General features: G+C 34.7%; 2 protein-coding genes across 2 annotated transcripts; both read left to right on the top strand.

Moving 5' to 3' along the window:
* Positions 1–5,110: 5,110 nt before the first annotated feature.
* On the top strand, positions 5,111–9,297 carry LOC118053985 (protein LIKE EARLY STARVATION, chloroplastic). Its single transcript, XM_035065417.2, has 4 exons — positions 5,111–5,725; positions 6,283–6,941; positions 7,065–7,255; positions 8,556–9,297. The coding sequence occupies exons 1-4, from the start codon at positions 5,230–5,232 to the stop codon at positions 8,935–8,937; spliced, it is 1,728 nt and encodes a 575-aa protein (XP_034921308.1). The 5' UTR covers positions 5,111–5,229; the 3' UTR covers positions 8,938–9,297.
* A 1,371-nt stretch (positions 9,298–10,668) lies between these two features.
* LOC118056626 (2-methyl-6-phytyl-1,4-hydroquinone methyltransferase, chloroplastic) lies at positions 10,669–13,943 on the top strand. The gene is made up of 3 exons (XM_035068888.2): positions 10,669–11,573; positions 11,790–12,096; positions 13,347–13,943. The coding sequence occupies exons 1-3, from the start codon at positions 11,011–11,013 to the stop codon at positions 13,500–13,502; spliced, it is 1,026 nt and encodes a 341-aa protein (XP_034924779.1). The 5' UTR covers positions 10,669–11,010; the 3' UTR covers positions 13,503–13,943.
* The last annotated feature ends 685 nt before the right edge of the window (positions 13,944–14,628 follow it).

Here is a 14,628-nt window from a genome sequence, read left to right as displayed (position 1 = left end):
TTGTATCATTATTTTAGTCTCGTGTCTCGAGTTATGTGTTTGACTTGTTAGCTCCGGTTAAGTGTTGAGATTGCTAGAGGCTTTTTTTGTTATATTGTTTTGGCCTTGACAAGTTTTTAAAATTCATATTTTTAAATTGGCTTATGATAATTTTATTGATAGGATCAAGATCCAGGTTTTTATAGGCTGCGAGCTTTTTAAAATTTGACCGTGTTTAGAATGTTTGTTATTTACTTGATTTTTACATATATTTTCAATTTTACGCTCTATGATTATTTTTATCTTTTAAATTTGATTCTCATTTTTTAAACTTTTTTGTTGCTTTTGCAGGCTTTTTTATTAATATTTTTTCTAGTAACCTCGTCCTTTAAAATTAAATTGATCGAGGATTATGCTTCTTTATTAAATTTGGATAAAAATTTAGGTTTGCTTTCAACATCTTTTTTTCTATTTCACCCCCAATAATTTTTTAATTTATCATATTACAAAATATTTTTAATTTCACCCTGTAATTTTTTAATCTTTCAAGTTTGGTCCTAATTATTTTAATTGCAATTTTTTTGGGATAATATATATATTTTTTCAAATTTCATCTTTATTGAGTTTTTTCCTGTAAGATTTTAGGCTTATTTTTTTGCAACTTCTTTTCCTTTGCAAGTGTTTTTTGTTAGTGGTATTTTTCAATAATTTCATCATTCAAAATTAAATTGGATGACATTTAAGTTTTTTAAATGAACTTAAATTTATGATCGAACAAATTGAAGATTTTTTAGATTATATTAAGTCTAGGAGGTTTGCTTGAGATTGCTTTGTTTTTTTTTTTAAAAAAAAACTAATGTTTTCTTCTTATTTTTGAAGTTTGACTATTTTTTTATGCTTTTCTTTTAGTAAGGTCGGCATTGGGTTGTTTAATAATCTAGATAGACACTGATATGGTTCTTTCTATCTTTTTTTTCATTGTTTTTGATCAATTTATTCATTGTTGTTTTATTTTGTATTATTTAAATTGCTACCTTAATGAGACTTCATTTTTTTTTACCTATTACATTTATTATATATATAAAAAAATTATTATTCCACCTGCGGCTAAGGAGTACAACATATCTAAAAGTGTGTTTGAGATTATAATAATGAAAACAGTTTAAAGTGTTTTTTACATAAAAATATATCAAAATAAAAATTATTTTTAATATTAATACATCATAACAATATAAAAAATATATATATATAAAAAACACAGATTGAATTACTTTACTCCCAAACGGGGACTAGATGGTACCTGTTTAAAGTGTTTCAACACCACATACTCCTGCATGGAATACAAGTGTCATTCATGTCCAGCACTACTTGTGACGTGGTTTCTATGTAATTCTTATAACATGACACAACTCAACCATCCTGGCTAGTCCAGAATCAGTATTTTGCTGTCTTGTTTTGCTGCACTGTGTCTCTGGGGAGAAAAATGTCCGCTTCGGTGTCTGCAATATCATCTAACCTCGTGAAGAAAGCCATCCCATTATCCACACCAAACTCGACCGTAGAAAGAACTTTAAAAAACACTCCATCTCTTTTATTTTCCTCCTCAATTCTAAATAGAAAGATTATCAAGAGCCATGTTTATGGAAAACCAGGCCTTATCTCTCCTGTATGTCGATTACTAGTCCATAACCAATCTAATATTCCGCCTGAGATTCCAGGCAAGAACCCACCAGAATTTCTGAGAAGGTCTAATAATAATGAATATCCGCCCTCAGTTCCACCAGAAGTACCAGAACTTCCAAGCAGTCCTGAGATCGAGACTAGTCCACCAGATGAAGGATACATAAGACCTCCAAGGATTCCAGAGGTGCCTAATCCCGGACCTGACTTCCCTGTTCCACCGTTACCAACGCCTCCTGACGTTCCACTACCACCCCCAGGGACACCTTGGCCTCCGCCACCGGATCGACTGCCCCACAAGTTGCCGCCTGATATTATACCACCCCCTGCTCCCCCGCCACCTGATATTGACCCTCCACTGGATGCGCCAGATATTAAACCACCACCTGGGCCGTATTTAGTCTAATGAAATCGTGGTCCTTGGAAAATTATATCTTTGTTAGTTGATGTATATATTCTCTCAGTTTCCAATCTTGGAATTTTAAGTCCAAGACGTTGTTAAGGCATGGATGCCTCTACAATCCTTGTTTTGGGTGTGCAACCGATCTTTTAACTCTCTATAAGTGATGCTGTGCTAAATTTGTCAAGTTATGTTTGGAACTTTCTGCTATAACAGCTCGACAGGAACGCATATGGAGTTGGGAGCTAGTTATAAAATTAGTCCTTGTAGTTTATCAAAATGAATTAATTAGTCCTATTATGAGAAGTTATTTGATAAAACCCACCTCCATCCACATCGCGCCAACAACAGTGCCGCCTCTAAACTTGTAGTTTATTTTATTTTTAACAACATAGTAATGTCATGTGCTCGATCTTTGATCTTAGGGGTAAAGACCGTCGTGTTCCGTTCTTGGTCATTAGGATTTAATTTTCAAATTAGGGTGTGAAAACAAAATTCTCGTGAATTTTATAGCCTTGAATAAATAGTTTTTTTTTTTTTTTCACCGGACTGTAAAAGATAGCTTGAGGTTATCCTATCCATGGAACAAAAAATTCTAATTTTTTGCTCATATACCCATTTTGGTTCTTATGAGAATTTCTCTCATTCAGTCTACATGCTAGTCACGTCAAACCTCGAGGAATAAAAGGTGATGGCTTGTTTCGTGTAATTGTTTGTTGGAACACACATGGGTAAGTTTCATTTTACTCGGTTGTTAAAGTATATAAGTTATGCCGAATTCTTTTTAAGAGTTGATTTTTTTTATTTATTTATTAATGTAGGTGTCTGGCTAATTTATGTGTACTAATCTTACAGGTCATAAAATTAATGATCATGTAAGTCTTCAGTAGTTTTAAGATTTATGAGACTCGAACTAGTAACCTTTAGAAAATAAACATAGAGCTTGATTAATTAAGTTACATCATTTAAAAATTAAAAATTGATTTTTTTTTGTTAATTACCATTATGACGTTTCATTCACTAGTGAATCAAAAAGATATTTTTATCCAGAAAATTTTACGATACTATATAAAAAACTAGGAAAATCTTATTATGAAACTTCAATTTTTCTGTATAAAAATATAGATAGTTTACCAATAAATTTTCTAAACAAATTCTTCACATGATTCATGTTATATTATATGAATACATCTAACTTACTTGAAAAATATAAGAGAATTATAGCATGAAGAAGATATAATAATTTGAATTCCAATCAATGGAAAAAATTCAGAACATATAACCCATTCACAATATTTCATATATAAATAATTTTTTGAAATATTTTATTTTTCATTACCGGGTTATGTTAATGAAATCTATTTAAAAATAATAGTTTGTTGTTTAGTGCATGTTAAAAAGGAACCGATAAGAATTAATTAATGATGAAGCCCATAATTTATCAACAAGACTAGTCTAGTAAAATATTTTTATTTTTTAAAAGCTATAATTTTATTTCAATTGTTTTATTTTTTTTCACTGTAAGAATATTTTACATTTGTCTATGTAAATCAAATATATAAAACTAGAAAATATATTTTATATTTAGAGAATCGCTAAAGAAGAGTGTTGGGTTATTGCGTTCATGATTTGAAGGGGAATCTGCATCTCTCCTTAATCATTAGAGTATCAAATCTTAAGTCATGATGTGAAAGGTAAAATTTGTGCGAACTCTCTAGTCTAATGTGAATAACTTTTGTTATTCTTTGTAATGTTTTGGAGACATTGTTGTTGTTTTATTTTTATTTTTTTTTAAAAATTAATTTTTTATATATATTTTGAATTTTTTTGATATACTGATTTTAAAAATAATTTTTAAAAAATAAAAAAAAAATATTATTTTTAATATAAAAATTATTTTAAAAAATAATTATAATCATATTTTTTAACAGGCACAAGTCAAATTGAGAAAGTAATTATCTAGAAATACTATCTTAAAAACCGGGGAAAAAAATCATGTTTGTTACTAAGATTATGAAATTCACATAATAATAATAATAATAATAATAATAAAAAAAGATGTAATCACTTCATGGAATCATGGAACATAGTGAATAGTCTAGAAAGTTGGAATGGTCCCACAATTTGATTACTTTTCCAAGCACATATTCTCGTTAAAATGGCAGGAATACAATCCAAGTCTCCAACTTTAATTTACCCCAATAAAAAAGTGAGAGAGGCCTTAATGTGTTTCACAAGTCGGCTGGGCTCTATTTTTTCCGAAATTTGATTTTTTTTAAAAAATTATTTATATTTTTTAAATTTTTTTTACATAATTATATCATAAATAAATTAAAAACAAAAAAAATCATTTTAATTAATTTCTAAATAAAAAATACTTTTAAAAAAACCATTACTACAAAACCAAACACCACCTAAAAAAATTGTTTTACAAAATTTTTACTTTTTATATGCTTTTCAAAATTAATTTTAGTTTTAAAAAATATTAAAATAATATTTTTTTTCAATGCTTTTAAATGTTTTAATATATTAATATAAAAACTTTATAAAAAGTTATTTTAACATTTTTTTTTTAAATTTATTTTAAAAAACACCACCCATTGCACTTTCGATAACCCCAGCGTGACTCTAATGGGAAAGAAAACACTTGTCATCACCTGCGATTTTTGAAACTGGCATTGCTTTACTAGCTTTATCATAAACCTGGGTCCCACCCCATTATGATACACAAATCCTTTCAAATCCGTGAATATTAAAGGAAGAACTCATTTTGAGAAGGAAACGAGCAACCTGCCACTCGCAAGCTTACATTTGGAGCCTCCTTTTCCGTTTACTCTGCTGTCAAGTTTCCGTAAAAAGCAGATCCCCCAAATCTATCTCCTTTCCAATCAAAGCGTCATCCCATCTTGATATTTTTCTAGCCGTTCAAAATAAATAAGTCTAAATAAACATATTAAATAAACCTGGACCAATCATAAACCAACAAAAAGGCATCGCCCCGTTCCTCCAATCACACGTAATCACCTCTCCTCCTTATTTAACAAACTACGTCCACCTCACTCCATCACGCGCTAACTTCAAAAAATCAAATCCACCGCCACTTTGCTTTGTTTTCCTTTCTTCAGTCCTCTCCTGTCTCCCCCCCCTCAACACTCACCCAGCAACTAAAAATGGCGGCCAATCTTGGCGCCTACACACGCGCGACCCCACGCGCCTCCCTCTTCTCCAATACCAGAACCTCCTTTATTACACAGTCCCCACCATTCCTTAACAGAACAAGAACCATCAAAATCACTAGAATTAGGGTTTCAAATGATGGCAGTAACTCCTACCTGGACATGTGGAAAACGGCTGTTGATCGCGAGAGGAAGACCGTCGAGTTCCAACAAATCGCTGGAAATTTAGCTCAAACCGATAATGACAGTGATGATAATGATGATGATGTTACTGTTGATTTGGAGAAGAAGAGCGAGGACTTCAAGAAGATACTTGAAGTCTCCAAGGAGGAGAGGGACCGCATTCAGCGTGTGCAAGTCATTGATCGTGCCGCGGCGGCCATTGCGGCAGCTCGCGATATTGTCAAGGAAAAAGGTCCGCTGATAAGGATTTCAAGAGTAACGAAAGCATGGGTGGAGAAGTGGAAGCTCAACAAGGAGGTAAATTTTGGTCTTATGTTCATATTTTCATTCAAGTTCAGTAAGTTTAATTTAAGTTAATTTTGGGAATTAATAGGATTTAAGTTTTACGCTTTATATGTCTATCACGCGAGTTTGTGTTTGCTAAAGAAGAAAATATTAGGTATTGTCAACTTAAAGCTTCAAGTCTTGCTTCTTGAATAGAAATAAATGAAAAAAAGGAGAAGGAAGTATTCTGTATGATTTCGAACTTGGAGCTAAGATGGTGATATCAAAGTGATAGTGGTTTTTAAAATTGGAAATTTTTTGAGAAAAGACTTTAACTTTAGTACTTAAAAGCTTGCGTTGTTCAGCTCTGTAAATGCTTGAACAGGATCTTAGGAATTATGAATCAGAAACAGTCAGCGCACATTTCTTGCTTATGATTTTTTTTTTTTTTTTCATATTGGAAGCTGTTAGAAATAATTGATGTCCCTTTTTACTTCCCAATTTGAAGACCAGTTCAGTTCTTGCAATTAATACACCAGACTTTGCTGTTGAAATAAAACAAAATAAAGCCACTTCTCTTTTCTTATGCAGCAGGAACAGAGAGTAGGAGCATCTTGGTGTCTCGATCTGAGTCTTCTGCAGATGGAGTTCCTGGTCCAGATTTTTGGTCCTGGACTCCTCCTCTTAGCAGTGATGGAAGTTCAGATGATTCCAGCGATGTGCTGAAAGTTAGGAAATCTTCAGATACTCATTCGACCATCCCAGTGGCAATGAAAGAGCGATCTGCGGATTTTCTCTCAATTCCATTTGAGAGTAAACTTTTAGATACGAACCACAGTTCTCCTATACCTCCACTGCAGTCATTAGTTGAGGTTGAAGGAGTAGAGGGCTCTGAATCCATTCTAGAAATGCCTTCTAAAAATGAGGAAGAACGTGAACTTGGAGTCCAATTTTCAGCATATGCAGCAGAAGCAGCACATGCTCTTGAGAAAGATAAGTTTGATGAGTTGTCATCCTATGGAGTGACTGCAGATGGATCAAGGTGTTGGAGGGAGACAGGAATTGAGCAAAGGCCTGATGGTGTAATTTGCAGGTGGACGATGACCAGGGGGGTCAGTGCTGACCAAGAGGTCGAGTGGCAAGAAAAGTTCTGGGAAGCTGCTGATGATTTTGGCTACAAGGAACTTGGTTCAGAGAAATCAGGGCGTGATGCAACTGGAAATGTGTGGCGCGAGTTTTGGAGGGAATCGATGCGGCAGGTCATAAGAAGTGTTTCTCTAAATTGCAATAACTAAATGCGCTTTCCTTTTGTATTTTAGGCTTTGTGATATAGATGATTCAAGTTATCTTGCCTATTGAAACCTAGAGTCTGATGCATGCAGGAATCTGGGCTTTTGCATCTTGAAAAAACTGCAGACAAGTGGGGGAAGAATGGAGAAGGTGACGAGTGGCAAGAGCAATGGTGGGAACATTATGGTGCATCTGGTCAAGCAGAGAAATGGGCTCATAAGTGGTGCAGTATTGATCCAACCACAAACCTTGAGGCTGGTCATGCTCATGTTTGGCATGAAAGGTGATGGAAAAAATTCTGCACATCATAACAATCTTATATTTGTCATCATTTTTTTTTATTACTAAAACATCATTTTTGACATGGACTTCTAGTCAAGATGATCATACTTGAACATGTTAAATTGTGGTGCAAATCTGTGATGACATTGGAGATCTTAAATGTCAGTGTTGCCTTTGAAGGGACATTTTTTTATTTCCTAGACTCTAGAAATTTTGGTTTGGGTTTGATTGAAACGAAGAGTAGGTATTATACTATAATTGATTTTTTTTTTTTTTGTAATTAGCATAGTAATTAATAAGTAAGATAACACCATTTGAAAAGTTTTGGCAAAATAGCACATTTGAACTTGTTATGCTTGGAAAAGCTATATTTAGTAAATGTCATGCCTCAGAAAAGCAACATTTAGTAAATGTTGCGCATGGGAAGCACGACATGTCATTAAATTTCCACACAGACACCCCTATTCTCTCTTAAACCAAATAATGCAGTCCTATTCTATTAGTCTTCCATGGCATAGGCATTTACTCACTTTTGTCCCTTCTCTTCAATCTATAACTAGCTTTTCTAAATGAGTCACTTGTTTTAGTTTCTTTCCATTTTATTGGAAAAATTCCACTCCTTCCCTTCCAGTTGCAGTCCTAAGGGAGAGTTAACTCATCTTTTTATTAGCCTTCGGCTTCTAAGCCTGCTTTCTTAGCTCTATACCTCTTCTTCTCCCTAAGGCCTTTGGTTGTCTTGCTTTTGACCTTCAGCTTCTTTCCTGGTCTTAGAGCCTAGTTTTTTAGCCCTGCTTTGCCCATCTCCCTTTAGTACTCGTCCAGTTCCTCGCAGACCAGAAAAGGATGAAGATAGGAGTGAGAAGGCAGTTTCTCTTTACTAAAGATCTCCACTCTGCATCGTGATTTGCTGGGCCTATGCCAGGATGAGCTCAAGCTTGGTTATGCAGGGGCTTTGTCAAGAGTTGAGGATCAAGTGAAGAGCTATAATTTAATTATCGTGGTTGACAATTAATTGATGTCGTGGTTTTAAACTGTGACAAGAAAAAGTGTGCTATTTTGCCAAATTTTTTTGTTGCCGTATTAATTCTCCTATTTTTAAAAATTTATATGCTAGTTCCCAGTTTATCCAATTGATTTAGACTGGTAATTTATTTTTCACATTCATATTCAAGCAATTGCAATTTTTTCGAAGTTGGTACTAGAACTTTTACCTTCCTGAAATCTTCAACTCTAGTGATGCCTCAATGATTGCAGTTTTGTTCTTATTGTTTGTAAAAATGTTGACATATTGCTGGTAATAGGTGGGGCGAGAAGTATGATGGACATGGAGGCAGCACAAAATATACTGATAAATGGGCTGAGCGCTGTGAGGGTGATGGTTGGGCGAAGTGGGGTGACAAGTGGGATGAAAATTTTGATCTAAATGGTCATGGTGTCAAGCAGGGGGAGGCATGGTGGGAGGGAAAACATGGAGAGCGGTGGAACCGCACTTGGGGCGAGCGTCACAATGGTTCTGGATGGGTTCACAAGTATGGGAAGAGCAGCTGTGGGGAGCACTGGGACACACATACCCAGCAAGATACATGGTACGAAAGATTCCCACACTATGGTTTCTATCACTGCTTTGAAAACTCAGTCCAGCTCCGGGAAGTTCAGAATCCATCGGAGAGAGATGAACAATGAGCTCCCAATTTTCCTTTCGATCTCTCATCTATTCCTTCGATGCTGCTTAGGAAAGTCGTGTATAATTATTGGTTGATCCTTTGCAAAAGAACAAGTTTTCCACTGAAGCCGCAATATCCTTTTTCTTGGATATGATTCGTAATGCTATCTCATGAACTGCATTTTTTTTTTTGAACTTTATACCGTGAAAGACCGTGTACTTACTTGATATATTACATCAATCAAAGAGGAAAGTGGTCGAGTGTGTGTTCACCGAAATACTATTTTGCTGGGAAAGCTTTGTAATGGATGTAGATTTTCTGCATCAATTGAATTCCGCACTGCCTTGCAATATTATTATCTGTGCTGGCTAGTACTTAATTCGGTCGTGGTCACTCACTGATTATGACTTCTCCTCGTCCGCTAAAGTAGATTCCGGCAGCTTGAAACTAAACATAGATCATTTACATCAAAAAGCAAGCAGCCATCACGACTGATTCAAACAGGTATCTTCTTTTATTATTATTTGTGTTGGCATTAGCCATGATTCTTGTCATCGTTCTCAGTTTCCAAGAATACCATACGCAGATTATCAATAGCTTGAACAACAAGAAGGGTCCCATTTCTCCACAGCATATCCAAGATGATCTGAATTCGCATATGTTATCAGAAAACAATGAATCCCATCTCTTCTGAAGAAATATCTTACGGAGAACCACACTTTTCTGATGCTTTTTTTTAGTGGCAGAGCCAAACGTAGTTCTGTAACAAGCTTTTACTTGTAAATGCGGTCACAGAACTTGTGCCTGGTCGGGGCAGAAACATTAATGGCCAGGCAACTAAAGCCTTGCCATCATTCACGGGGAATGGACAGGCTTAGGCTATAAAAAGAAGACGATTGTTTTAGAAACAAAGATATTAACCAAAATTTGCTCTAAACTAAAGCAATGGTGCAACATGAACCGGCCATGAGAGTTTTCGAAAGCTATGCAGCTTTCTTTCTCATATTAACACTGGAAATGAGTCATTCTTGATTTAGTATTATAATCGGAGAAGGGTTTCATGTATATAATTTCAATTATTTAAACAAAGATATCCTCAATGTCCAATGCAAATCAAAAGGCGATGATTTTGGTGGGCATGCATTGTCAAAAGAATGTGAGCCACTCGTTAATTTTTGGATTGCGTGTGGCTCATTTCGGTTGTGGTTTATAATTTTTTTTAATATTATTGAATTTATTTTGTTAAAATCTTTGTAATAATAATATAAATATTATTATTTAAGTTTCGGTGTGTGTCCTATTTGATTATTTCTTCCATTTTCTTCTCTTTCCTCCTTTCTCAATGAATTTTATGCTAGCCCATTTTAATTATTTGTATTGTGATATGTTACAGAATCTTTATTTTTTAAGTTCTTTTATTTATCTATATATTTTTAAAATACTAATTAGGGGTGTTTTTACGTATAAGGGAGTTTCTTTCATCTTTGTAATTCTATATTATATCAGGGGTTATTGTAATCTTAATTTTTGTTTTTTTTTCCAAATTATAAAAAATGAGTAATATATTTTGCCGTTTCATAAGCTTAAGAAAAGATAAATTTTCTTTTTTCAAGAACAAACAAAATGGTTTTCAAATAAGAAAGAAAAGAAAAGAAAAGAAAATGAGAACAGTAATAAACGTCGCCGTTTCACATAATTTAGGTGGGAGTGGAGAGCTGAGAAATGAAAACTACAGCCTATCCATTAGTAGCCAGTAGTCGGCAAAGAAGTAGGATTTGTGGTGCCATATCAACACAGGCAAAGGGAACTCTAAATTCTTATGAAAAAAAAAAAATATTTCTTTGATTTTCTTCTAATACTCTCTGCCTCCAATCCAACCTGATTTTCTCTCTGTGTTATAACTTTGGTGAACCATTTCCCTGTAGAATCACATTACCTTACCCTTCTATTGAACTGCCACAAACCAAAGTGATCAAACGCTGAATTTTTATGCTTCACAGTAGTTTCAAGCTCTTGAAACTTGAAGGTTTTCCACAATTTTGACATCTGGGAAATATCTTTGCTTGTTAGTTTTTCTTTCATTTACCATTTCATGGCTTCTTTATTGCTCAATGGACCTCAAAATGTGAACTTCATTGGTGGCATAACCCCATCCGGGCTAGGTTTTGTAGGTTCAAATCTTCATGTTAGTTGTTTTTCGTCGAAAAATATGGTACCATGCCATAATAGGAATCAAAATTCAAGAATCTTAGCACCCAGATGTTCTTTATCATCTGCAAGGCCTGCTTCTCAGCCTAGGTTCATACAGCACAAGAAAGAGGCATTTTGGTTCTATAGATTCCTGTCTATAGTGTATGATCATGTCATTAACCCTGGTCATTGGACTGAGGATATGAGGGATGAGGCACTTGAGCCTGCTGACCTCTATGATAGGAGGATGACTGTGGTAGATGTCGGAGGTGGTACTGGGTTCACTACTTTGGGTATTGTTAAACATGTGGATGCCAAGAATGTTACAATTCTAGACCAGTCACCTCACCAGCTTGCTAAGGCTAAGCAGAAGAAGCCCTTGAAGGAATGCAAGATAATTGAAGGGGATGCTGAGGATCTTCCCTTCCCGACTGATTATGCAGATCGTTATGTATCCGCTGGAAGGTAAGATTGCTAATACACCTAGATTTATTATTTGTTTTCTTTAATTTGAGGCTATAAATAGCTATTACTGTATTCTTTCTTTGTTATTTGAAGGTATAGAAATGTTGTGTCTTTTTTTTCTGAATGAAAGACTCCAGTTTTGTGCATAATGGCTATTTTCAACTTAATTTTCTAAATACAATGTATATCAAATTATGCTGTGGTTGTGCATCCCAGTATTGAGTACTGGCCGGATCCCCAACGTGGCATCAAAGAAGCATACAGAGTGCTGAAAATAGGAGGGAAAGCATGTATTATAGGTCCCGTCTACCCAACCTTTTGGCTCTCTAGATTTTTTGCTGATGTGTGGATGCTCTTCCCAAAAGAGGAAGAGTACATTGAATGGTTTAAAAAGGCTGGATTTAAAGATGTTAAACTGAAAAGGATTGGTCCAAAATGGTATCGTGGTGTCCGCCGGCATGGTTTGATAATGGGTTGCTCTGTGACTGGCGTAAAGCCATTATCAGGAGACTCTCCCCTGCAGGTGACGTACTTTATCTTTTAATTTAGTAATATGAACTTTTGCTGAGATCAACCTATTTATGGGTTCCTTGATTTGCTTTCTATGGTAACTACCTTAATTGCTATGCAACTCAAAAACTTTCAAGAGATCTGTAATTTCCTGGATGCATTTTATTTACAATTTCTCATAATGATTATCAAGTATTTTGATTGTTGTCCAAGAAATTCTTGATTTTGTTAGACTTGAAGATTAGTGTGGTGCGGGGTCTTAATGGTAAACAAGCATTGAAATTTAGCTTGTGATGTTAGCGTTTCCTAATGCAGTTCTGGCAGCTTGCATTGGTATTCCACAGTTGTGGTCCTTGTGGAATGAGAGGCATGATATGTGCTGGTAGATCTGGTCATGATTCTTCAAGAACTAACTATTTTCTGAAGTGCCCATGAAATCGTTGCTGGATATTGGCTGGTTTCTACTGCTTGCAATGGGCATCACATAAAGAGCGCAAATTGATGCATCATTTAATAAGACTGATGTAAAATAGCTTGCCATTTATGAACACATATTCGCTAACAGAGTCAAACAGAATTTGGACTGACTAATAAATGGATCATCCCCCCCAGCAATACTCTGAAGCATCAAAATTTAAGCAGGGGAGGATATAGCAAAACCAATTGGGGAAAACAATGTGAAATAGTAATTATCTCATGGTTTTCTTTTTTCCTTGAAGTAATGATGAGGATGATTTTCTCCTTGTCTCTTGTATTAAACTTTTCAGAAAGTATGAGATCATCTTAGGTTCTGTTACTCCGATTCTGTTGATAATTAGAAAAGGGAGGTAGTTTTATCAAAAGTTCAGATTTATGAGAAGTGCGATGCAGTAAGTCTATATGGGTTACTTTCGTTGAATTTTTGTCACCCGGGAGATCTCTCTATTTCTTTGCTTGATAATGCTCTAACAGATATCAATCCATGAGGATCATTCTTAGTGTGGGTGGTGCTTCACTCTTTTGACAAGACAACACTGATTAAAATGAAGTAATTGTAGACAAGGACTAATCAGCAAACATAAAGCTTTGTTCTTGATGCATTGCATTGATTATTTTCCGTTTACCATTTTGAAACTACATTCTTTCAAGGTTTTTCCTGGATTCATCTCTCCATAAGATCTATATACACTTTCAGATTTATGACTCATGAACGTGTATATTGATACGTCCCAGCTTCTTTTTCTCTGTAAGATTTATGACCCATTAATGTGCATGTTGATACAGCTTGGTCCAAAGGCAGAGGAGATTGAGAAGCCAGTGAATCCATTGGTGTTCCTTATGCGATTCATTCTCGGGGCAATGGCAGCAACATACTTTATTCTGATTCCAATTTACATGTGGCTCAAAGATCAAATTGTCCCGAAGGGCATGCCTATATGAAATGGTGGAGGAAAGTTGGGAAAATATTGGACACCATTTTCTGTTCTAAGTGGCTGCTTGTTTATAACAGTGATTAGCCTGCTCTCTTTTGTCTTTTATATTACTGTTGAATCAAGATAGTTGAGACATCTTATCAAATAGATCGACGAACCTGCCTCAAGCCTTGTATTGCTCTTGGTTGTAACCTTAAGGCCTTAGCGTTAGGTTTGCCATTGCAACAGTAATGTAGAACCTCAACCAACTTGATTTGTAACTGAACCGTGGTTTCTTTGTTCCTTGTACAATTCAACCATGCTTGTAATAGTTGTTTGCAAAGCAAAAAGGGTGCCTACTGGTTCGTGTCATTGTGGAGGGATGTGTTGTCGCAAAGAAACAGGAAATTATGTATCAGGAAGTCATCACTTATTTGTCTTCAAGTGCAGGAATTCGTTTGTTGTGTAACATGAGTTTTGAATTTCTTTTGCTTAAAGTAGGTCGTGATATATACGTGTGTGTGTGTGTGTGTGTAAATAAATAATGTAACTACACGCATTTGTTAACAATCAATCATCTTTTTCCTTAATTATGATTTGATTCCGCTAAAATCTTCCCTTTTTCACTTTTTTTTTTTCCATTATAGTACTTGGAATCTCGAAAATCACATGCTAAAGCTCCCATTTAGCTTGAATGTTGCAATGAATTGTTTGGATTGTTGATAAAATTTATAATGTAAATCCTCAATTTAATTATGAAAAAGTAACAATATTTTCAATTAAAAAAACTCTAGGATAGAGGGTTCTAAGAGATTCCATTGTTATACGAAGATGGAAGGCAATGAGAAAGAGGAAAAGAGAAATATTATTCAAGAAGAAAAACAAAGTTAGAATCCAAGGAAAAGAAAAATAAGAAAAAAGGTTAAAGGTAGTAAGTATGTTAGAGAGCGTATTGTTTGTGTCTAAGATGCATGAAAATTATTATATCAGAGAATTAAAAAAAACAACTACTGTCTAAAAAAAAAAGAAAATCCCAACTCCTAAGAAAACAGGGAATTAAGTAGGAAATTATTTTGATGAATCCCAAGAATCACATTCTGACAGGTCCTCCTGTATATAAAATTAGCATGAGTGGATTATGAACTGAGCTAGCA

This window comes from Populus alba, chromosome 8 (assembly GCF_005239225.2).
Source record: "Populus alba chromosome 8, ASM523922v2, whole genome shotgun sequence".
Classification (NCBI taxonomy): domain Eukaryota; kingdom Viridiplantae; phylum Streptophyta; class Magnoliopsida; order Malpighiales; family Salicaceae; genus Populus; species Populus alba.
This window is presented reverse-complemented; position numbering and strand designations above follow the sequence as displayed.